General features: G+C 44.2%; 1 protein-coding gene across 1 annotated transcript in view; it reads right to left on the reverse strand.

Moving 5' to 3' along the window:
* Window positions 1–1,758: 1,758 nt before the first annotated feature.
* Window positions 1,759–24,050, reverse strand: part of DIP2B (disco interacting protein 2 homolog B) — a 229,737-nt gene continuing 207,445 nt past the window's right edge. The window contains exons 27-38 of the mRNA XM_068970156.1: window positions 23,364–23,485; window positions 21,897–22,008; window positions 19,454–19,563; window positions 18,839–18,969; window positions 16,799–16,967; window positions 15,807–15,977; window positions 14,770–14,831; window positions 13,850–13,907; window positions 12,182–12,256; window positions 10,095–10,272; window positions 7,260–7,383; window positions 1,759–5,739 (exon numbers count right to left, since the gene is read on the reverse strand). Of these exons, the coding sequence (XP_068826257.1) occupies window positions 5,487–5,739; window positions 7,260–7,383; window positions 10,095–10,272; window positions 12,182–12,256; window positions 13,850–13,907; window positions 14,770–14,831; window positions 15,807–15,977; window positions 16,799–16,967; window positions 18,839–18,969; window positions 19,454–19,563; window positions 21,897–22,008; window positions 23,364–23,485 (1,565 nt within the window). The 3' untranslated portion in view covers window positions 1,759–5,486. The remainder of the gene's footprint in view (window positions 5,740–7,259; window positions 7,384–10,094; window positions 10,273–12,181; window positions 12,257–13,849; window positions 13,908–14,769; window positions 14,832–15,806; window positions 15,978–16,798; window positions 16,968–18,838; window positions 18,970–19,453; window positions 19,564–21,896; window positions 22,009–23,363; window positions 23,486–24,050) is intronic.

A 24,050-nucleotide genomic window follows, 5' to 3' on the forward strand; every position in this document is an offset into this window, starting at 1 on the left:
TTCATTGCTGGTGTATAGAAAGGCAACAGATTTCTGTGCATTCATTTTGTATCTTGCAGCGTTACCAAATTCATTGATGAGGTCCAGTAGTATTCTGGTAGCATCTTTAGGATTTTCTATGTATAATATCATGTCATCTGCAAACAGGAAACAATCCCATTTACCACAGCATCAAAAACAATAAAATACCTAAGAATAAATCTATCTAAGGCGGCAAAGGGCTTCCTTGGCAACTCGGTGGTAAAGAATCCGCCTGCAATGCAGGAGACGCAGGTTCGAACCCTGGATTGGGAAGATCCCCTGGAGAAGGAAATGGTAATCCACTCCAGTATTCTTGCCTGGGAAATCCCATGGACAGAAGAGCCTGACAGGCTCCCAGAAGGATCCCAAAGAGTCATACACGACTTAGTGACTAAGCAACAACAAGTGAGGCCAAAGTCCAACACTCTGAAAACGGTAAGACACTGTAGAAAGAAGCTGAAGCTGACACAGATGGAAACACAGACCATATTTCTTGGATTGGAGGAGTTAATACTGGTAAAATGACCATATTACCCAAGGTAATCTACAGATTCAATGCAGCACCCATCCAATTCCAATGGCATTTTCCACAGAACTTTGGCACTGTTGAGCACTCCCTCCCCTTTGAAACTCTTCCTTCAATTTCCATTCCTAATCTCCTTCCTAGTTTTGACCCCATCTCTCCAGCAATTCCTTCTCCCTTTTGTAGATTCTTCCTCCTTCAGCCTTTAACGGCTCATGCTCTCTGTGGCTCCGTTATTAAGTCTTGTCGCACTCTACATAATCTTTCTTGGCACCATCATCCACGTCCACGACTTCAATTACCACTTTTAAAAGAACATTTCCCAGTACACAGTTCTGGGCCAGACCTGTCCTGCTGTTTCTCTCCCTCTCGCATCAGATGTGATCACAGTGACTTCTGTCTAGTGAGTTAGGCACTCAATAAATGTGTTAAATTTAAAAAGTTCTCAGCTGCCTGAATAACTTGAACTATAATTCAAAGACCAGTTTCAGTGTTGGAGAATATGCACAATTTGATAAAAACTCCTATCAAGTTTCTTGAAACCAGGAAATGGTAGCACAAATGAAGTATCGCCTTGGAAAAGCTGTAACCCAAGACTTCCCTGGTTGATTCAGTGGTTAAGAATCTGCATGCCAATGCAGGGGGCATGGGTTCAATCCCTGGTCCGGGAAGATTCCACATGCCACAGGGCAACTAAGCCCGTGCGCCACAAGTACGGAGCCCATGTGCCTACAGCCCGTGTTCTGCAGCAAGAGAAGCCCACACTCCACACTGAAGAAGCCCCCACTTGCCACAGCTAGAGCAAGAATGCTCATAGCAACGAAGACCCAGCACAGCCAAAAATAAATAAAATCTTTTAAAAAATGAAAAGCCGAAACCCACATCAATTACAGATTTTAAAAAAATTAACATGTATGCTCAAAAGCTTAAAACTACCAAATACCACATGGGTAGGAGGAAAACTAAGCCATAATTGTTCCAGACAAAAGGCTTATTCATTTTCAAAATGACTCTCTATTGCTCCTCAATCTGGCCTTTTATAGAACTGATTTGCTATAACTCTGGATCTCTGTGTTCATTTTCCTAAGACCGCTCCAGCCATCTTTGGGTCTTACTATCCAAGTTAAAATAAAATTTTATTAATTCCAATTTATCAGCTCTCCCAACATGTGAAGCATTAAACACAATCAGGCATCAATATTTATTAACACAAGACAAAGGAAACACATTCAATGAGTTAATAGAACACTGTCCAGCCAGATGTTAAATTTAAAAATGTATATCTAGTCTAATTTCAAATAAATAAAAAAAAAACTTTATACATAATTACACAGTACTATAATTTGAATCTGACACTGGTAAATATCTTGACAAAAAATAAACAAAACAGCATTTAGGACTAAAAAATTATTCTTATATCTTTACACTCTCTTCCTCTGGACAAATAACATGGCCCATCTACATATACCTAAACCAGAAATGTGTGAATGATAAAGAAAAGGCCTACTGTGTATCTGGAGTGCTGCAGCTTGCTCCAAATACTCTCACATGAAAGCAGACAACAAAAAACAGCTCTAAGGCATAGACCATGTTGGAGTTGGAGGGTGAGGTGATAACTCCTCATTGCTTTAGTCCTGGATATTCAAGGAAAGTAATTTATTTGGCCAAGATATTGAGCACCATGCCTGGGGCAGAGACCTTAACAACAGCAACAACAACAACAAAAAACCTAAGGCCTCTGTTGATTCAACAAAAGCATTAAGCAAGCATTGCCCAGGGACTAACATTAAGGAGACACTCAAATGACCAATAGACAGGTGGTCCCTCCACAGCCTGAGGCAGCACAACTGTATCAGGAGGACATGATACAGGGGAGACAGGGGCAGGAAGGAAATGAGTGGCTTCACTGATGCCCGTGAGCATACTGGTCATCCCCAGGGTCTCATGCAGGAGATGGTATTTGTCCTGAGGCAGCCCCTCCCTGATCTTCCCTCCTTACTTTGGCTGAGAGGCAAAGAGGTTCAAAAACTTTCAGATGAATAGGTTCTCTCTTATTTGAAATGAGGGTCTGCTATTCATTTAGGTCCTCCCTCCCCCCGACCCAGGCATGAAAAGCTAGACAGAATGTGCCCCCAAGTTCTGGCAGGGCTGTTTCTATCAATAATGGCCTTTTGGGATCTGTCTTAATTGCCAGTTCTACCATAAAGGTTCTGCTTTAACATGGAAAGACTAAGAGCATTGTGTCATCAAGAGAGTCTTCTTACCAAGTCTGCAACAGACCAGGCACTGGATCTGCAGACGATCCCACAAACACATCTAAATTAACGACTAAACTCTCTTCCCCTTCCAGAGGAAACTTTTCCCCAAAGACACATCTTAGCATCTTAGCTTTCTTTCCTCCACCAGGTTATTTTGGCTTTGGGGGATAGGCAAAAGATAAAGCAGCCACAGGGCAGAAAGCAAAAAGATAACAATAAATCAGAGGCCTGAGGAACTACCAAACTAGATAATCAGCGCCTAAATAACCGGGAATTGGGCATGAGATTAACGGAATATTTCATTTGAAGGAATGAGTATAGATCCGCACTGTCCAGTATGGTAGCCAATACCCACTCGTGGCTACTGAGGACTTGAAATACGGCTAGTCTCAAATTGAGATGTGTTTTAATACACACTAGATTTCAAAGATATAATATGAAAAAAAGTAAAATCTCTCATTAATAAATTTTTATATTGATCCCACATTGAAATGATAGTACTTTTGATATATTGTGCTGATAATATATTAAAATCAATTTCACCTGTTTCTTTTTACTTTTTAAAATGCAGTTACTAGAAATTTTTAAATGACAGACATGGCTCACATTTCATTTCTAGCAGACACCCTACCTTGTGCAGTAAGAATTCTGAAAGCAGCCTATAGGACAGACTCTGTCTTTTATATCTTTTTCTTAGAACTTGTGGCTCACGGAGATAGGAGATCCTCAGGATCCCTTGCTTTGATTAGTGACTCATTAAAAATTCTTTTTAAGAAAGTTACTTTCCAAATAAGCAGGCTGTTTTCTCTGCAGACCAAACCACTGCTAGTCACTGGGACGTCTAACCCCAATACAAGTGCTTTTTTCCTGTACATCCTAGAACCTTTCCCATCGTGTAGAATGGAACGTCATCCAAAATGCTGAAAAGAGATCTGGAACTGGAAAATGTCAAGGTCTTGCCTCTGTGGAGAGTGAGTTTGGAGGAAAAGAGGATTATGTAAAAGGAAGTCAATAAAGTGGCTCTGAGTCATGAGCCTGTGTAAGGGCAGCCCCCAGGAGTGCTGCCGTGGCAAAGGGTCTGGTCTTTCCATTATAAACCTTATCTTCAGGGTAATTACAAGTCTTAAAAATTGTTTAAAAACATATTTAGTTTACATGATGTTACAGTGGGGTAAATAATATGTATTATTAAAATAGTCTAAATAAATATTTACACAATAGATCAGAGTGGGTCAAAGAGAACCATTCTGATTTAACAAGCTAACTCTGTTCACTTTGAGTTTTTTTTAATTTTTAAAAATATTTCTGTAAGAAAAAAAATAATAAAATTCAACTATATTCAAATACATGAAGTATCAGACCAAAGAAAGGAAACCGAGCCAGAGGCCACACTCAGTCCCAGGCTCTATCTGCTCGGCCTGGGCTCCACAGTTATTTCAAAAGGGTTTCTTGCATACATTAGACTTCCCCTATTTCAGCATAAGCCTGGCTGTTTTGGCAACCCACACTGGTCAGTTCTGAGACGTGGAGTTATGAGGCCTTAACGCCTTCGCGTGACTGTAGATCCCACTGCCTTCCCAGCCTATCGCTCTTGTTCTTAAGTCCCTGCCCTCGTGAACTGGAAGCACAGAGGATGCTCTTCAGCTCTCAGAAAAGAGAAGCGATATGTGTAACTGCAGACACAGTATACAATGGGCCAGGAAAAGAGGAAATTCTAAATTCTTGTGTAGTCACTCTACATGTGAAAGACTGTTTCAACACTGGGGGCAAGAGTGAGTTATTGTGGTTCCTTAGAACTGGGTGGGATCTAATGAATCTTAGCTTCTCCTAACATTTTGATTTTTCAACTGAGATTTTTCAGTTTGTAGAAACAGGCTGAATTCTTAAAAGCTTAAGCTGATTCTGGGAATGCAAGCCTAAAAAACAAACATAGGCAGCTTCAGTTTATAAAATATACCAGCGAACAGAGACATAGTACAATGTGCAGCAAAACCTGCAAACAATTTGCACTTTTTAGTCATCTATTCAATTACACTGCACCCAGAGAATACCGAGATTCTCTCTCAGAGCAGCAATGTTTCTACTTTAGTTGTTACAACTATACAAGCCAATTCTTACGTTTTTTTAGCTGAATTATGTGTATTCCTATTTACATGTTTAAAACACTGGTCAAAATGTTTTACAGTCAAGAATTATATATATAAAGTAATTCTCATATTCAGTGGGTTATCTGATTTGCTTATGGGTCAACTGAAAGCCGAGTAGTTCCATGTTAAAACCCGCAGTGTCTAACTATGGCAAAATGGCAAAATACAGTACAGAGTGGGGGACTGCGTAACTCAAACTACCCCCTTCATGTGAATTAATCGAACTCCCTTACAAAATTCTAAAACAGCATTAGATAAAAATACAAGTATATACAACAGATGAAAAAAATGCAACATGCATGTAATTGCTTTAGTAACGTGCTGCTCACGCTATGTCAAAGCTCATGACTAATAGATTGTTAACATTTTTTTCATTTGCCACCACAGAATTCCCCTCTCCTGCGTGTCCTGTGATGGCAGGATCCCACAGGATGAGATGAAGGATATAATGTAGCCATCTCAGCTTATTTCACATCAGTCGCAGGTCTCTGGCTCCCATGGTTTTGCAGGACGGTCCCTGCAATCCCAGGAGGCTGGTTACATGTTATAGGCCACATAGATGGGGTCCAGCTGGTCGGCGAGGAAGCTGTCCCGGAGGTGCATCCTCTGCTTCTCTCCTCTGGAGTTGATGGGGATGACGCCTGGGTCCACCACGACCACCACGCCCACGATGAGGTAATGCTCCTCCAGGACCACGTTTGTCACTAAAGGAACCAGATCCAGTGCCTCCTGTTCGGAGCCACACAGTTCCACGACCACCACGAGCAAGTTGGTCCACGTGAACACGGCACTGCAATTTCAGTGGCACTCAGTTAATGCGGCATCTTTTACAGCATCTGCCCAAGACTTACCCTCACTGCCCCGAGAACTGCCTTCTCACTTGGACCCAACCAGAAGGCTCTGAGCCACATGTGCAATGAATGGCCTTGCCCCTATGATAACAACTGATTGGTTAAACCATTTAAAATCTCTTGGCCATTTGGAAGTGGGACTGAAAAATTGTTAGCTGGTCGCCTGAGCTGAGGATGTGTGGACTGGAAGGTGCTGGTGTAGTAGGTGTGCAGAGACATACAGGGAACGGCTTTTCAGGGAGGAGAGAAAGAATGGAGGGGATGCCAGCATGGCCCTAGAAAGCGAGGAGATGGTGGTCCCTGATGGCCTTTCCCTGTTTCTACCTTTCTTGAGATTTCAGAGCTGTTTAGAGACTTCTAGGAGCCTCTGAGATAACCAATGAGGTGTTCTTTCTATGACCTCTCTTTTGCTTAAAAGTTGTTTTGAAGAGAATTCTTGATATTTGCAACAAAACAGCTTTGACTAAGATTGCTATCTATAATCTAACACCAAACAGGAAGGGAGTCAGCTGGCCTCTGAGCTCAGCGCCCCACTCAAGTGTCTCTCCCGTCCTGCCACAAGGCACAAAGTCACCTTTCGTTCAGTGGGACTGCTGGGTTGGAAGGTATGAACTGACTTGTGTTGTGCAGTGTTGAGCTGCTTTAAAAAGATTCCAATCATTAAGAAAAATGTACAAGATATTTGGTTGCCTCAAAAGTCAAATGCTTAAAATTAGGGGGTAACCATGGCACCCAACTTTTCTGCACTATTCTTATACTTCCTTGTTCAGGTCTGAGGAGAGACTGACAAAAGCAAGACAAAGCAGCACCTGGAAAGCACAAACAAACCACTGAAAGAGCTGTGGCTACTTTGCATGAATTAAAAAAAAAAAAACAAACAAACCTGAGGAAGGACGCACCAACTAAAATATGAATAAAAAGAAACTGGGTGGATTCTTTATTGTCAAGAATCCAGGATGAAAGCCAACAGTTAAAAATTACAGAATTTCAATTGTAAGAAATATTTAGTCAGCAAGAGGTTGGATGGTTCTTTGTCAGGGATAATGAAGGGGGAATTCCTGCCCAGACAGGGAACCTGGACCAGACAATGATGATAATCCTTGTCATCTGCTGACCAGTTGACAGAGCACGAAGCACACTCTCACTTGATCCTCCTGAGGAGGAAAGCAGCCACCGTGGCAGCACGGGGCCTTCCAGGTAGGTCTTTTGACCCAAAAGTCATGGTTCTTCCCATTAGCCCCACCAACTTTCTAGAGGTGGATGATCAGTTAGGTCGCTTCCAGTGGTAAGATCTGTCATTAGAAGGACTCGGCCCCAGGGTGGGTGCACAGAGCCCGTCTCCACTGCTCGTTCCCCTGGAGTCCCACATCTATAGGTGTCTCTGGTACAGCTAGATGACTAAAGATCAACCTTAACTTACTGCAACTGAGGAGAGACCTACTGTGTGCAGAGGACTTACCATTCGGCAATGCTCCTATGGATCCGAGACACTGAGGTCTCAATGTCGATGGGGTGGTACCGCAGGCCTCGCAGCTCCAGGGTCTCATCCAGAGCACCCACCACGTATAAGGCATCATGACGCTCTGATGGGGCGAGAAAGAGAAACTTAGTGTATCAGATGTATGGGTGCGACACATCCCTGGAGTTAAGCGCCCAGTGTTCAGACTGCCGCCATCACCTGGTGCCACCGCCCACCAGCTGTGTAACCTGGAGTGATTAACTTCAGTCTCTGATCCGGCTTCCCCTCCGTGAAACAGGGGTAATAATAAATGGCTGCTATGAGAATTAAACTCACGAAAGGGAGTTAGTATGATGCTTGGCTCATTGTAAGTGCTGAAGAGTACTTGCTGTTGTTCAGTTGCTAAGTCATGTCTGAGTCTTTGCAATCCCATAAACTGTAGCACGCCAGGCTTCCCTGTCCTTCACTATCTCCAGGAGTTAGCACAAACTCCTGTCCATTAAATCAGTGATACCATCCAACCATCTCATCATCTGTCGCCCCCTTCTCCTGCCTTCAATCTTTCCCAGCACCAGGGTCTTTTCCAGTGAGTCAGCTCTTCCCATCAGATAGCCCAAGTACTGTAGCTTCAGCATCAGTCTTTCCAATAAATATTCAGGGTTGATTTCCTTTAGGACTGACTGGGTTGATCTCCTTGCTGTCCAAGGGACTCTCAAGAGCCTTGTCCAGCACCACGATTCGAAAGCATCAATTCTTCAGTGCTCCATCTTCTTTATGGTCCAACTCTCACATCTGCATGACTACTGGAAAAATCAAAGCATTGACCAGGCAGACCTTTGTCAGCGAAGTGTTATTTCTGCTTTTAAATACATTGTCTACGTTTGTCATAGCTTTTCTTCCAAGGAGCAAGAATCTTTTAATTTCTTGGCCACAGTCACTGTCCACAGTGATTTTGGAGAATATTAGCTCTTGTTATTCTCATTACTACCATGTGCCAGGAACTGTGCCCAGTGTGGGGAGTAAAGATGACAAAATATAACACCTGCTCTAGAGATACCTGCCATCTAGTGGGGGGAACACACACAACGGGTGTCCCATGGGGGGACAGCAGATGGGACATGGCAAACCCAGTAACTTGAGCGTGGATGAGGGGCAAGGGGAACAGAGGACATCCCCCTCCCCTCCCCCGACTGCCCCTGAGCTCAGCTCAAGGGTTCAGAGAAGGAAAAGCTAAAGCCACCTGAGCTTTTAAGGATAAACAGGAATTAGCCAGATGATGGGCGGGGAAAGAAGGAGAGGGGAGGATCTGAGATGGAAAAGAAATGAACATATGGTCATTGTTTCTAAATGTCTTTAAGGAATCTATGGCAAGACTAGTCCTGGTTATTAACAGGCTTCTTATCCAGCAGGACATGGCAGAAATTTCACTCCTTTTTTTTTTTTTTAAGGTTTTATGCATACACTGTACACACGAGGCTACCTGGTTTACGTCTACATAAAAAGAGAATGATTTAGCTAGGTCTACAGAATGTTTTGGGCTTTCCAGGTGGCTCAGTAGTAAAGAATTCGGCTGCCAAAAAGCAGGTTCGATCCCTGGGTCGGGAAGATCCCCTGGAGAAGGCAATGGCAACTCACTCCAGTATTCTTGCCCGGGAAATCTCATGGACAGAGGAGCCTGGAAGGCTACAGACCATGGGGCTAGAGAAGCAAAAAGTCGGACACAACTGAGCAATTAAACAGCAGTAACAACAGAATGATGTATTTTCAGGAATAGGAACAGTTCTGAAACATTTAGCAAAACAAAGTGCTAGAAGCTGTTGGAGAGAGGAGGGTAAGAAGGCCGGTCACATAAGATGAGCTGATGATTATAGTAATAAAAACAACAGAAACACAGTAGCTAATGACTAGGGAGTGCTTTCCATGTGCCAAGTAGCGTTCCAGACACCTGAAGGCGTCATGTAATTTAATCTCACATCATGTCCACAAGACAGGAAATGTCATCACTCCTACTTCCCAGGTAGGAAACTGAGAGACCGAGTGAGCTCAAGGCCACACAGCAAATGTAACACAGGCTTCAAAACCAGGACACCCAGCGAGGTGTGCTCCCCTGCCTCCAGGATGCCTGAGTCTGCCTCCCTGTGAAATACGGAGTGACTACAGAGCCGGCCAGCAGGGAGCAGACGTAAGGGGTGAAGAAGTGACCTGGCTCCGTTCCAGCTGTTTAGTCCAGTGAGTGATGCGTCAGTTCTTGAGGTGTATGATGCACACAGTGTAGAGTTTTAAAATGGCCATTAATGGTGGCAGGAAGGCTGAAGCCAGGCCTCTTTACCAGGCAGACAGGCCTGGGGGCTGCTTGCCCCAGAGCCCTGCCAAGCAGTCTTGTGAGCCGCCAAAGGGCCGGGGCGCTTAGCAGGTCAGCTCCTCTTCACTCACTCCTGCTCGCAGGGCTTAGGAACAGAGGAACCAAAGATGGAACACCTGCCTCAGGAGCCTGTTGAGGGATGCAGGCAGCCCCACACGGCTGCTAGAGGCTGTATCCTGCCAGGGGCATTCACCCATCACCGGGCATGTCTCTACGACTGCCCGGCCGAACTATCCTGAGGTTCAGCTATCCTGATGCTGACACGAGGCCCTGGCGTTTACTTCCTGGGTCCTCTTCACAGGACAAAGTCTTACTGCAAAGGAATATAAAGTCACGGGTGGGTTCTAGAGTTGCAGAGGGGGACTAATTCGACACACATACGCCACAATGCAAAGGCAGGTTGCAGAAGGCCAGCCTGTACTAGGGGCATTTGAAAGGCACAGCAGGACAAGGGGAGGAGCCGGTGAAGGTACCTCCAGTGGCTGCTGTGAGCTCCGTCCGGCGGACAAAACCCAGGTATCCTGTCCGAGCCCAGAGGGTCTGGGCAGCATCCCCAAAGCTGAGGCGGGTGTTGAAGTGGTCAGCTTGCAGAGTCTCACTGTCGTAGATGGTATAATAGCCGCTGGCTGTATGGGGACTGTTCACCCAAATCTACAAGAAAAGGGTCACATTTCGCCAGAATCAATTCAGTTCACTTAGCACAGATTATGTTGATTTTCTTAACCTCATTTTTATAATAACCAAAAAGGTACAACAATGAGAGCAGCTGCCAGTTACTGAATTTACCATGTGCTGAACAGTACTGTACACACATTGTCCTCATCAATCGTGACATAGGCGGCATGACAACGCCGTCTGTATTACTGTCACTCCCATTTTACAAAGGGATACTAGAGTGTGTAGCCACTCCCTTCTCCAGGGGATCTTCCCGACCCAGGGATCGAACCTGGGTCTCCTGCATCGCGGGCAGACTCTTTACCATCTGAGCCACCAGGGAAGCCCTTAAGTAATTCACCTAAGACACAGAAACTAAGAGATCCAACCTGGAGGCTACGCTGCCTCCTTGGCTCATTTCTCAGCCTCTTTTCAGAGTCTCACCAGCACACTGAGGGATCATTTCTGTGCTTTGAAACTAAGTGAAAAGGCCCACAGGAAAACACTACAGGGTATTTGGATTTACAATGTAAACACAGCAATAGCCAACAACAGTAATAACACAAGTGTTCACTGTGTGACAGGCACTGTTCCATGTGTATACAGATACAGATATTAATGCATCTAATTGTCACACAATTAGACTAGGTAGGTGGCATTATTATTTACAGTTGAGGAAACTAGGCCCAGAGAGCTTGAGTAACTCGTGCATTAACAAGAAGCTGGTAACTGGCAGAGCCTGGTCATCTGGCTCAGTCACCTGGAGCCCTGCCCCCAGTTAGCTGTGAGACAAGACAGCAGTTTTTTCTCAGAGATTCGGAAGGAAGAAAAGTTTAGTCTTTCCAGGGTTTTTATAAGGGCTTTCCAGGTGGCACTAGCAGTAAAGAACCTGCCTGCCAAAGCAGAAGACATATGAGATGCAGATTCCATCCCTGGGTTGGGTAGCTTCCCTGGTGGAGGAAATGGCAACCCATTCCAATATTCCTGCCTGGAGAATCCCATGGAGACAGAGCCTGGCAGGCTATAGTCCATGGGTTGCAAAGAGTCAGACACGACTAAAGTGACTTAGCACGCACAATATTTTTATATTAATACAAAAATGAATATATTTTGGAATAAAATTTGTATGCTGCTGCTAAGTCACTTTAGTCGTGCCCGACTCTGTGAGATCCCATCCCTGGGATTCTCCAGGCAAGAACACTGGAGTGGGTTGCCATTTCCTTCTCCAATGCATGACAGTGAAAAGTGAAAGTGAAGTCGCTCAGTCGTGCCCGACTCTTAGTGACCCCATGGACTGCAGCCTACCAGGCTCCCCCATCCATGGGATTTTCCAGGCAAGAGTACTGGAGTGGGGTGCCATTGCCTTCTCCGAAAATTTGTATAAATGTTATTTTTTAAAATATTTATTTTATTTGGCTGAGCCCTGTCTTAGCTGAGGCAAGCGGGATCTTTAGCTGTGGCATTCTTAGTTGCAGCATGTGGGATCTAGTTCCCTGACCAGGGATCCAACCCGTACCCCCTGCGCTGGGAGCAAGGAGTCTTAGCCACTGGACCACCAGGGAAGTTCCTGTATAAATTTTAAAAATTCAGTATTTGTGGCTCCTTTTAGTTCCACTCCTTAATAGATGGGAGCAGATGAGTTCATCCATTTTCCTCTTCAGCTAAGGGAATGTCAGTGGACAAATCTGGGACTAACTCTAGCTTGCGTGCCTCAATCTTCTTTCCATCCTGGTCTCCATCGCCCCTTCTGCCTCATTTCAGTTTTGAGCCTTACAGAGAAAGCTGAAAATTCTCAAACATTCACCATGAGGGAAAAGCTAAACCCACAGCTTTCTGACTTCTAGAATGTGAGCCCTGGGGTCTTTCACTGCTGGCTCTTCCGAGTCAACCAGAGAGTTACACATACCTCTCCCAGGTGAGAGTCTCCAACAGGCCCTTTGGTCTCTGGATTGACAATAACTACTTTCACTCCAGGTAAGATCTAAGAATCAAAGAGAAAACACAAAAATTGAGTTCCATCAGATCTCATGACCTCTAATAAATGCAGTTTCCACTTCCTCCCTCCAGTGAGGTGAGGGAGTGCGCACAGGCCAGAGCTGAGCCGGTGCTCACAGGATCGTCCTCAGGGGACAGAAGTATGTATACAAGATTCTGCCTCAAAACTAAACTAGGGAACCAACCTGTCTGCCACCCCCTCAAAAGTGAGAATCCGCAGACCAGTGGCGGCTGGGCAGGTAAGGGGAGAGACGTCACGTGCCCGCATGTCCCTCGGAAGGAGAAGGAAGCGGCAGGTGCTGGCAGGGGCCTCTTCAGACACCCGTCCTCTATCCTAAACCTCTTTTCCCTGGGTTTCTAGCATCAAGAAGCTCACACATGTAAGACCTCAAGGAAGGAAGAGGAAGGCCATTCCTGCTCGTGTGGGCCAGGCACTGCTCTAAAGTCCCTGAAGTGCTCGCCGCCAGTGGAGGCAGAGGAAAAGCTGGCAAGACAGTAAGGAGGTCAACCCAAATCCACTTGGAAGAGTTAAACAGAGGAGTGAAACAGGGATTTCCCCAAGGGGCTGAGCCACAACTGCACAGGTGAGCCTGGGGTCACTGTTTTCTTCCCTACATTCTCCTTGGCCTTTCAGAATTAGAAGGGATGCTGAGGCATCATTATTCTCTCTTCAAAAGGATGAGAAACTTGATAGTTTATATATGGATTTGATCTGCTCAACGTGAGTAAACTGTTCGAAACTGCTATAGACTGAAATCTGTATGTTGAAATATGACCCCTAAAGTGATGGCATTAGTAGGCGGGGCCTTTGGGAGGAGGTCAGGGGTCTGCTCTCACGAATGTGATCCATACCCTTATATACAAGACTCAGAGATTTCCCTGCCCCTTCCACCACGTGAGGACACAGCAACAGGACAGCCATCTGAGAACCAGAAATCCCTCATCAGAATCCGTGGGCACCTGGGTCTTGGACTTGCCAGCCTCCAGAAATGTGAGAGGGAAGGTTCTGCTGTTCATTAGCTGCCTGGTCTATGGTATTCTGTTAGAGAAGCCTGAATGGACTAAGGCAATAACAAAATGTCTCCCTGAACAAGTTAAAGCCTTATTCTCATCTAAGATATCAGTCTCAAATATCTTTAATCTCTTCCCCATCTTGATTTCTCTTTCAGCTCTAAGGATGTGTGTGTCTTCCCTGGATCTTAAACCACACCCCCATCTGTCACCCTGTCTTTCCACGTGTAATGCTGATAACGGTGGAACTGGCTCTTAGTGCTGCTCATCTCTTCACCTTGAGTATAACGAACGTTGAATTTAGTTGGTTTGTCAAATAATATGTCGGTAGGATTTAAAAATAAAAATCTATGAAACTTAAGAAAGTTCAAATCCAGTATTCTTCTTATTTATGTACCCATATGAATTTGAAAGTATTGGCTAAGTGAAAATTGTTGAATTATCTCCAGATGTCAATTCAGTCTTGCCCTGGGTACTAACATGTATATTATACGGCTTCAGGTTTCTATAAAACTACTTCTCCACACAGGTGACACACACCTTCCCAATGGTTAACACAACAAATTACCTTTCCGGACTCTGAGAGGAGCAAACTCTGGGGGGCACCCCGTTCCACAAGACGAACCCTGTAAAAGAACAATATTTACTACATATGAGCCTTAAAAAAAAAAAAGCCACCACAGGTGTACACTGTCCTCCCAAACCTCTACTCTTAATAGCTCTCCTCACATGAGTGCAGTTTCTCAAACTCAGCATTACTGACATTTTGGGTCAGATATTTTATTGACATTTTTTGTGATGCGCTATCCTGTACGCTGTAGGATGTTTAGCAATATCCCCAGCCTCTGCCCACTAGGTGTCAGTAGCATCCCCTTGTCGTGACAATACATGTTTCCAGACATTGTCCTTTGGAGGGCACACTCTGTCCAGGCTGAACACCACAGCACTAGAGATGTTCTGCCTGTGCAGGCTGGGTCAGTGCCACGGGCCTCACCGTGAACACAGCCTAAGTCAGCGGGACCCAGAGACAGGTCCCAGAGCCCGCAACCAGGAGCTCCCCTGGGACGCAGCTCCAATTCACCTGTGGGCTGGTGAGGAGGAAGACGTTTATTCCTGTGGTTCAGATACAGTGCTGTTTCAAAAAACCTACACTATCTCATTTATCTTATCTCAGTTATTTTTAGACTCCCAGAGGATAAGAGTCTATCCATTTCAGTGTAATTTACGTCATATGTCACAAAATACTAGTATTACATTTTAATATTAAGGAACAGTGCAGCCACTATGAGAATTAAAGCTTTCCTCTTACAAATGTAAATCTTATTAGGTATTAATAATGAAAATGAGTTCCTTCCCTCTTCTTACCCTCCTCCCCACAAAGACACAAACAAAATGAATGAGGTGAGGGGGACAGCTGGCTTTCTTGAGGCTCAGAAATTTATATGCTTAGGAATGCTAACAGGAAACAAGCTTAACAATTCTACTTACCTGTCATGTCTTAATGATTTCAGATCTACGTATACAGTAGTTGGATCAGGCCCTGAGGTTCCCTGAAGAAAAATAAATCAGTGGGTTGTTTACTTAAAATTAGCTGAATGGCATTTCCATATGTTACATTTTCAAGTCAAGATATAGATAATTTAGTCACATACAGGAAAAATCCAAATTCTGTTTGGAACGCTCACCCTGTCTTCAACCAGGTGGGCCAGGGCTGTAGTCAACACCTGAGAGAAGACGCCTGGCCAGCTTTCTCCTCATCTTTCTTTCCTTTCCTCCCCCAGGAGAGGAGGCTGGGGGCCAGAGCAGCACCGAATGGTTACCAGGGTGAGGAGGGTCCTCATCCCTGGACTCAAGGCAGGGATCCATGGGACTTCCAAAACCAACGCTGGCCCAAGCTGGCGGCAGGGCGCCCACAATGGGGCTCCGAGGTGAAAGCCTTGTGATGCTGCTCCAAAGTCACCCGGCCCAGACACAGAGGGCCTGAGCCTGTCCACCCTGTTATGCCACCTTCTTTGACTCTCACTCTTGTCCATGCCTGTATTTGCCTTATGAATTTTCCAAGCTATAGAAAATTATATTCCACTCTTCTGTTATTTTAGCCTCCTTTCTATTATTTACCCACCAAGATAACATGGCAAAATCACCATCTGGCTAAAGAAGAGTACACAAACTTATTTGTGCTTCCTTTGCCAAAAAAAAAAAAAAAAAAACCCCACAAAGGGTAATATACAAATGAAATTCAAGTAGGATTCAGAAATCTTGACTCATATTGAGGACCATAAAACCACTGAGAGTAAACATTTACATTAGCGCTCAACTGCCGGGCATGGCTCCAAGAGATTGGAACCTAGAAACACGGTGGTTCTACAGGACAACCTTGGGAAGGACAATACTATCATCTTCATTTTACCAATGGGCAAAATCAGGCATGGTGAAGTCCAAATAAAGAGCCCAGAGGCCCTTGGTGGGTAAGCAGCAGCCTGTGCTCTGAGTTCCCCACACAAACAAGATATCATGACAGTCACCTGCAAACATATTGCTACGTTGACTCTGGATCCAAAAGTGGTGCTGACGGCCCGCGGGGACAGTCCAATGTCCTTGAAGAGCTTGGAGAAGGACTGCTGGAGGGCAATGCGGGGCCGCTCCTCAGCCACCACCACACACGTTCGGATGCAGGAGAGGTTGATTCCCCGGGTCTGTAAGACACGGCGTTGAGGGGTGGGGGGCGGGGGCGGAGATCAGCAGGGTCACAGAACCACTGGATAAGCAATTTCATTGCCCTACCTCTTTGGTCAGGAAAAGCCAAGGAACTGTGTGCTCTCATCTCACATACCCAAAGAAAAGATACACCTTTTTGGAAAACACCCAGAATTCCTCTAAAGTCATTACCCACAGCTTGATTTGCTCATTCTCTATTTCTTTCCTCTTTCGCCTACAACTCTTAGGTTTCTCAGCAATACATTTTTAATTCCTCTTCATTTCTGTACCTTAGATTTCTATTTCAAAATGGAGAGATGGGACAAACAGAAAAATAAATTTAGCAACGCTGAGATCTAATCTCTTTTTTTCATTCTTAAGGTCATACTTCTCTATTAAAGAAAATTAGGTGTTTTCTGACCCTCTCATATGCCACTTAGACATATGATCACTGGATACACTCATGAATGAGTGAACCTTATCTATGGAGGAGGACCCAATCCCTAACATCCTCAGGTTGCAAATTCTATTAGGAAAAATCCTCTTTCAGTTCACAGTTTCTGTTCATCTTCACATAAAAGTCATTTCTATTCAGCCTCCTAACCAGCTTTACCTTCTTTTCCACAACGTGTGAATCAGATCAAACTCTAAAAGAGTGCATTAAATTAGATAGTGAAAGAGATACACCTCCTGAGGTTTACAAATACCTGTTTGGACAGAAAAAAGCAGGCAGATGTGTCTGGCCAGCCCTATAAGGTGGGGCATCGCCACGCCTGGCGCGTTTCTTCGGGACTGGCTCCTTGTTATAGCTGCTTCTTACCTTCAGCGCCTCCACCTGGTTTCCAAGCCCTTTGGTGCAAAGCTCCATCACTGAATAGGAGCAGAAGGTGTCTCTTATTTTGTACTGGTTGACTGTGGAGAGCCAGAGGAAAAGGTTGTTTTCCAACTCCATAGGAGGAATTAAGATGGACTGGTGACCTGAATAGACACTGCAATGAAAAAAGGCAAGCGCTAACGCGATCAGTTCATCCTAGAATACCATCGATTCAACAAATATTTACTGAGCACGAAGGACAGGGGAGGGTCATATTAGGTATAAAGGCCTGAGAATCAGCCTGGTTCCTATTCAACTCACACGACACAGTAAGTACAGAATGAAGCAGACTATGGAAGGTGGCCACTGAGATGTGAAGAAACGCTATCTCGACCACAGAATGAAGAGCAAGTCCTTCAAAGCGGGCAGGTATTTCATGGAGTAGGTGACAGCTGGGCCAGGCTTGAAGAATGAGCAGAAATCAGTGGCTGGAGGAAATGAGGAAGCTGGTGAGAGCTCTCCAGGCAGAACAGTATATGCAAAGGCATGGAGATATAAAACTACATGGTGTGTTTAAGGTCATCAGAAACGGTATTCCAGCGTTTGCCTGGGGAAGTGGTGAGAAGTGAAGGCAGAAGGGCCAGGGTAGTAAACATGGAAGAGTTTAGAATTTACCCAGTAGACAGTCACTACAGCTTGAAGTTGGGGTAAAGCTAGCTACATGAAGCGGGCGATTAGAGACATGAGTCGCTGAAGGCTGACAGGAGAGGCTGCAATAGTCTAGATGAGAGAGGATAAAGGCTTGAACCCCACCAGCACATCAGGATACAAAGGAAGGAATGGCAGGGTCTCAAGTCATATGTACAACCTCCAGCCATGAAACCTCAACTTCCTAAACCTTCAGTATACATTAGAGCCACTAGGAGTCCACGAATCGTCTATTAAAAACCATACTGGACAGGGGCTTCCCTGGTGGCCCACTGATTAAGACTCTGTGCTTCCACTGCAGGGGGAATGGGTTTGAGCCCTGGTGGGGCACCTAAAATTTCACAAGGGAGTGACTTTATCTATGGAGGAGCCCCCAGTCTCTACTACCCCCAAGTTGCAAATTTCCATTAGGAAAAACCCTCTTTCAGGTCATAGTTTCTGTTCCTCTTCATATAAAGGGCATTTCTATTCAGCCTCCTAACCAGCTTTACCTTCTTCTCCACACTCAGATTAAATTCTAAAAGAGGTTGGTTTTTGCCCCTGGCAAGGCCAAAAAAAAAAACCAAACCTGGAATTGTGGTCTTCACCTCTGGAAAACTCGTTAGTACATGTAGGGAAGCCTCATTGATTTTTTTTTTTTTTTAAATAGACCCCTAGGTGATTCTTATGTATAGGTAAGAATAATGGAGACAAAGGATATGACATTTAATTGGAGGTGTGACATAAAGATACAGAGTTGAAGATAAAGCCCAAGTTCCTAGCATGGTTCCCCAACTGGATGACTCCATCCTAAGAAGGAAGGGAACACAGAAGGAAGATGCTGAGTCACAGGTGTCGATGAAGCATTCCTGGAGATGCTCACCAAGGAGGCAGAAATGCAGGTTGAGATGAGGTCCTTGGGGGGAGACTGGAAAAAGCTGGGATCTGCTCTTCCACAAGAAACAATCTGGCCAGTACGCTACCTTCCAGCCACATGCTGTCACCCGTCTCATTACAGTCCTTCCTGCCAAGCCTAGGGGGTACGTTCTGGCTGACACAGCATGCCATTCACCCACGTTGTCATCCTTCTACTTGGCTCTAATTCTAAAATGAGGATGGATAACAGGATGGAGCACAGGAGAGGTAGAAAGATCACAGCCCTTTTGTCTGAGGCATAAAACTAACAGAAAAGAGGGAATGCAAACAAAACCAGACAAACGTCAAAGATGCCCAAATTCCAGGAAACAACAGCATTTTACTGAAACATTACCAAATTAAGGGAGCACATGAAAAGATGGGATGGTCACAGCCTCAAAGATATTCCCATGCATTCTGATTCTTTGCTTTTTCCATGCCTACCTGCAGAGACACCAGAGTGCAAAGCCAAGTCCACAGTAAGGGTCAAGGCAGATGGCAATCTGGCGAGAGGAGTACAACTCACACTGGAGCTTGATGGCTCTACAGAGAGCATTGACCGCAGAGTGGGACATCTGGAAGGTAAGGAACATGGAACAGGATGGAACTGGCATCCCACAGGCAAGAGGAGCAGCTCTAATGACAGATTCGAGAAGCTTCCATTCCCTCCAGCTCCTCAAAATGACATGTATCTTTTGTTGCTTCAAAATGCCTAATCTAACTCAAGTTAAATCTATCTGTTCATTTGTCAATACTGAGTCTTATGAAATATGTATTTATGACTTCATACTGGCTTTAAATGCAACTTGCATTATCTATCAGTGTCTATGCTAGGTTCAGAACACTTCGTAACACAAATTCCTTGGGATAACTTATTCCGGAAGAGCCAATGCTTTTATTTAAATATAGCAGAGGCCCTTGATCCTCCGCCTACTGGTCTCTGGTACGACCAACTGGCCTCTCCATCTGAAGTCCCTGGGGCAGTGGTCATCTCTATTTTTTGCAGACCTGGCATTTTACCAGCCTCCAGTGAAAGTAAATATATCCCGACTACTCTACCTTCACTCCTGTGAGCATGCCAGTTGTGGAGACACTAAAATCAAGATATGCCAGCATCTCAGGAGTGGGTGGTTTATAGAGCTGAGGTAACCGTTTCCTGGGTAAATCATCTGCAAAGAAAAAAGAAAACCCAATGTCAATCATACATGTTGACAACAAGGTCCTACTGTGAATAGGGACTATATTCAATATCCTGTGATAAACCATAATGGTAAAGAATACACACACACACACACACACACACACACACATACTGAGTCACTCTGCTGTAACAGCAGAAACTAAACACAACATTGTAAATCAACTACACTTCAAAAAAACCTGACACGCTAGAACTCAAAAATCATTGCTATTCAGTTGGTCTTCTGTGGCTTTGCTAGAACCACATTTAGCTTCTGAGATTTGCTAAGGCTTAGGGCTTCTAGTATTTAACCAACCAGCTCACATACATCACTCCTGGAGTGATGGGCTGGGGTTGAGGGCACTAGACAATAAAAACAAGGAAACGACATCAGGCAGATGTATTTAGCAGAAGACTAGTGAGCGGTACTATAACACAGTAGCCAAAAACTGGCTAAAGAAGCAGGCAGCCAGTGTTCAAATTCCAGCTGTGCCACTCATCAACAATGTCATCACCGTGGTATTATTTAACCTCTGTTTCTGTTTACTCGTCTCTAAAGTGGTACTAAAACCTGCCCTCACTGAACTGTTAGAAAGTTAATTCACATAAAGCACTTTAAAACAACTCACGAAGCTTTACTTGTTGTTATGCTGGTTTCAAGTTCAAGTTTGTTATTTAGTTTAGTACAGAGTACAGTAATCACAGTCTACTTTAAAAGCTGGACGGTTTTTCTCCAAGTTAACGTGACAAATTTTAAGAAAGACAATTTAGAACTGGGAATTATTTCCCTTTGCTCTTTTATAACACCTCTCCTTTCTGTCCAAATCTGTATGTGGAATCCAAGGATGTCAGGGATGTCTCTGGCCCTAGCCATGCCTCCTTAATGGCTCCTTTGGCCTCCAATCAAGAAACGATTCTGACGCCTACTTTTCAATCTCTGTGCCACTCGGCACTCATCTCTGGCCAAACCAAGATTGTCTCTACCACCTTCCACCCAGCTCCATGCAGGGAAGAGCTGCTCCAGCACTGAAAGAAACCCTTCTGTTGTTTGTATCACAGCACACATTTCAGGTCTTCCTGAAACGTGATTGAGTCCAATAACCACAGCAGATCATCTGCTTCGTTCACACCAGTGCAATCCACTTGTGCTGCATACTATATAAATGACTGCTTACAGTTCAGCATCTGGACAATAGCCACAAATAGATGTCATCCCTGGGTTTACATCCATACTAATTGTTCTGGAGGTGGATGCTATGTAATACTTCCCTGAGAACTGGTAGGGAGGAAATTAACAGTTAAGCAACTGGGAAAGGAGCCAAACTGACCCGGTTTGAATTTCAGCCTATTGGTTCACCAAAAAGTTCTTTTGGGTTTTTCTGTAACATCTTATGCAAAAACCCAAACGAAGATTTTGGCCAACTCACTACCTATTTAGCTTCCCCGTGCCTCGGCCTTCTGATCTGTAAAATGAGGATACAACTGGCATCTATCTGACAGGGTTGGTATAGGAGGAAATGACATTCTACATGTTAGATGACTACCACACCGTAAGGGCTAAATAAAGTTAGATGTTGTTATTATGATGATTGTGTGCTGGTGCTTCACATGGTGTCATTTAATCTCTACAACATGAAGCAGCTACGAGTAACAAGAGGATGAGGATTTATACATGTCTGCTCGGCTCCAAAACCCGCACTCCCCTCTCCACTACCATCTCCAGCCACCCTAGAGTCCCACCGCCTTCTTTAGTATGAACACCATTTAAATTCACATACCTTATGGTTTTCAAAGTTTTTCATATTATGTTGCATTCGATATTCCCAATAAATACGTGAGTTATGCAAGGGTAGGTAGTATTTTAAGACAGGCTAATCTCAGCCAAGGTTATACAAAATCGAGGACTGAAGCTTGAACCAGAACGAGGCCTGCTGACTCCTAGCCCAGTGCTGTTCCAACTCTATCACATCTGGAAGTCAAAGGTAGGATCTTCTCAATGCTTTATGCAGCCCTGTATGTCTATGGTCACCTCTGGCATAAACACCTAACCACACTATTGGATGATGCCAAAAGTATGGCAGGAAGACATGTTTTGTTTCCAGAGTTCGAGCACACTGTGATCTGCTTCTTTGGATCTGGTTGTTGCAGCATCCAGTGCTTTGGTAACTCAAGCTAAGTGCATATTAAGTTTTGCATCTGTCTTAGCAGGTGGAATGGGCTGCAGCGGAAGAGCTATGTTAACATCTTTGGCATGAGAATCTAGGAAATCGGGAAGCGAACATTCTTGCTCTCATAACGACCCTGGAGAAATCTCCCTTTCACCTGTGTCAATGATAGTTGGCCAAGTTTTCACGTCCACAGCTGCTGCTGCCTCTCGGGACCTCAGTAACCTCATTAGGGTCTGCGTGGTGAGAACGCAGGCTGCTTTGCTGACCTAGAAGACAAATGGACAGAAATAAGCACCAGGAAGCTTAGCCCTGTGTAGCACTATAGGCACTGGTTGCAGATAAAAGCAACTCGCACATCCAGCTGGGACAGGGCAGTACCAGCCTTTCAAAGAACGCACACAGGACAATGGAAGTCAGTATTCCCCTTACGTTTTTTCTGAAAATACACTGAATTAGAATGATGGACTTGTTCACAACACAATTTACTATTTACAACAGTGATTCTCAAATATTCCATGGTCATAATTTCAGTATGGACCCCAGATCTATTGATTTCATGAAGACCATAATAAAACAGAAACATGGATTTCCGTGGTCCTCAGGGAATGAGAGGTGTCAGAGGATCATCTCTGAAGCAGGTAGTGTTTACAGCAGTCCAGGGAGCGGTGAACTGCCCTGGACCTAGAAAACATATCCTGAACTTGGTGGACTCTGCGCGCTCACAGGAACCAAGCTCTCCCACACATCTGCACGTGGAAATGCAAAGTCACTGACTTCTCTTACTACTCAAGCCATGTCGGTGGAAGGAAACTCCCCTCCCTGCTGCCCCGGCCTACTTTGCACACTGTAATCAGAGCGTTCTGCTGAACTGAACTCTGTAGAAAAATCATCTGTGGTGAATGTGGCGTCTATACTGCAGGTTCCAGCTGCTGACAGAGCAGCAGTTCTTAGAGAAACTAATGTTACATCAATTGGAATTTTGTAATTTGCTTTTAAGTACATTAGGATATGATGCAATACAGATTTCTTTCACTGTCTTCAAGTCTCATTTTCTACAGAAATATCTATCACTTTCAGAGCAAGATCTGGACACCTTTTTAACAATATACCAAATGATTTTGTAAGACTAAACCCCTAAGAAGTGACCTTACATCAGGAGAATTCAGTTTGGCATCTAAAATTATCTTGGTTAGTATGTAGAAAAAATATTAGAATTTTTGTAAGAAGAAAGAAAAAAAAAAAAACAAGTTTTTATGGAGAATTACTAAATGGCCACTGCTGAGTTTTCCAAATCTGCTGGCATATTGAGTGCAGCACTTTCACACCCTCATCTTTCAGGATTTGAAATAGCTGAACTAGAGTTCCATCATGAAATGGCACCTTCACTTACTTCCTTAATGTTTATGATAAAAACATAATCCTGCATCTCATCAAAAACAGCTTTTCCATATTTCTTCACTAAAAATGCTGGTCACTGTGATCAGATAAGGAAAAGGAAGCACTTTTCAGGAGTTAGATCTGACTTCCTGACTAAACTAAACTGGAAAAGAGTAAGGATCCTTAGTTGTCTGACTTGGGGCTTTATGAGATGCGGACAAGGAAAGTTATACCAGGTACTTACGTCAACAATCATGCGGACAGTGGGCAACGTGGCTGTGAGGTTCTGAGCATGAGGGGGTCTGACAGTCACAGGTATGCACCCCGCGTACAGACAGCCATAGAATGCAGCGATTAACTCTATGCCTGCAAGACACAGCCAATTAGCGGCCCGGTTTGTCACTGAGAGAGCAAGAGGCGGAGTTTCCAAACCTAGCTTATTAAATCTTGTGCCAGACAGGTTAACTAGACCAAAATTTAATGGAGACATTATCCGAATATTTATTTATTTATTTTTTAATAAAAAAAGAAGTTTTTTTTGGCTGTGTGGCATATGGGATCTTAGTTCCCTGATCAGGGATCAAACCCATGCCCCTTACCTTGGAACTGTGGCATCTTAACCACTGGACCACCAGGGAAATTCCTAGAAATTTTTTAACTTAAGAAGAAACTGAAGGTAAAAGAAGGAAGCATATAAAACAACTTTTTAAAAAATATAGAGAAGCCAAGAATAAACAAATGAGAAAGGAAGTCAGAAGCAAAGAAAACACTTGAAAGATACCTGAAGAAGGTATTTTGACATCATTACTTGATATTATTTAGGAAAAAATAAGTGCAGAGATTAGGGCTGTTTCACTTGGGAAATAAAACAATGGGAAAGGAGAGATGAGGAGCATCTGAGCTTTCTCTCAACCTTAAGAAGGCCACTATG

This window comes from Capricornis sumatraensis, chromosome 4 (assembly GCF_032405125.1).
Source record: "Capricornis sumatraensis isolate serow.1 chromosome 4, serow.2, whole genome shotgun sequence".
Classification (NCBI taxonomy): Eukaryota; Metazoa; Chordata; class Mammalia; order Artiodactyla; family Bovidae; genus Capricornis; species Capricornis sumatraensis.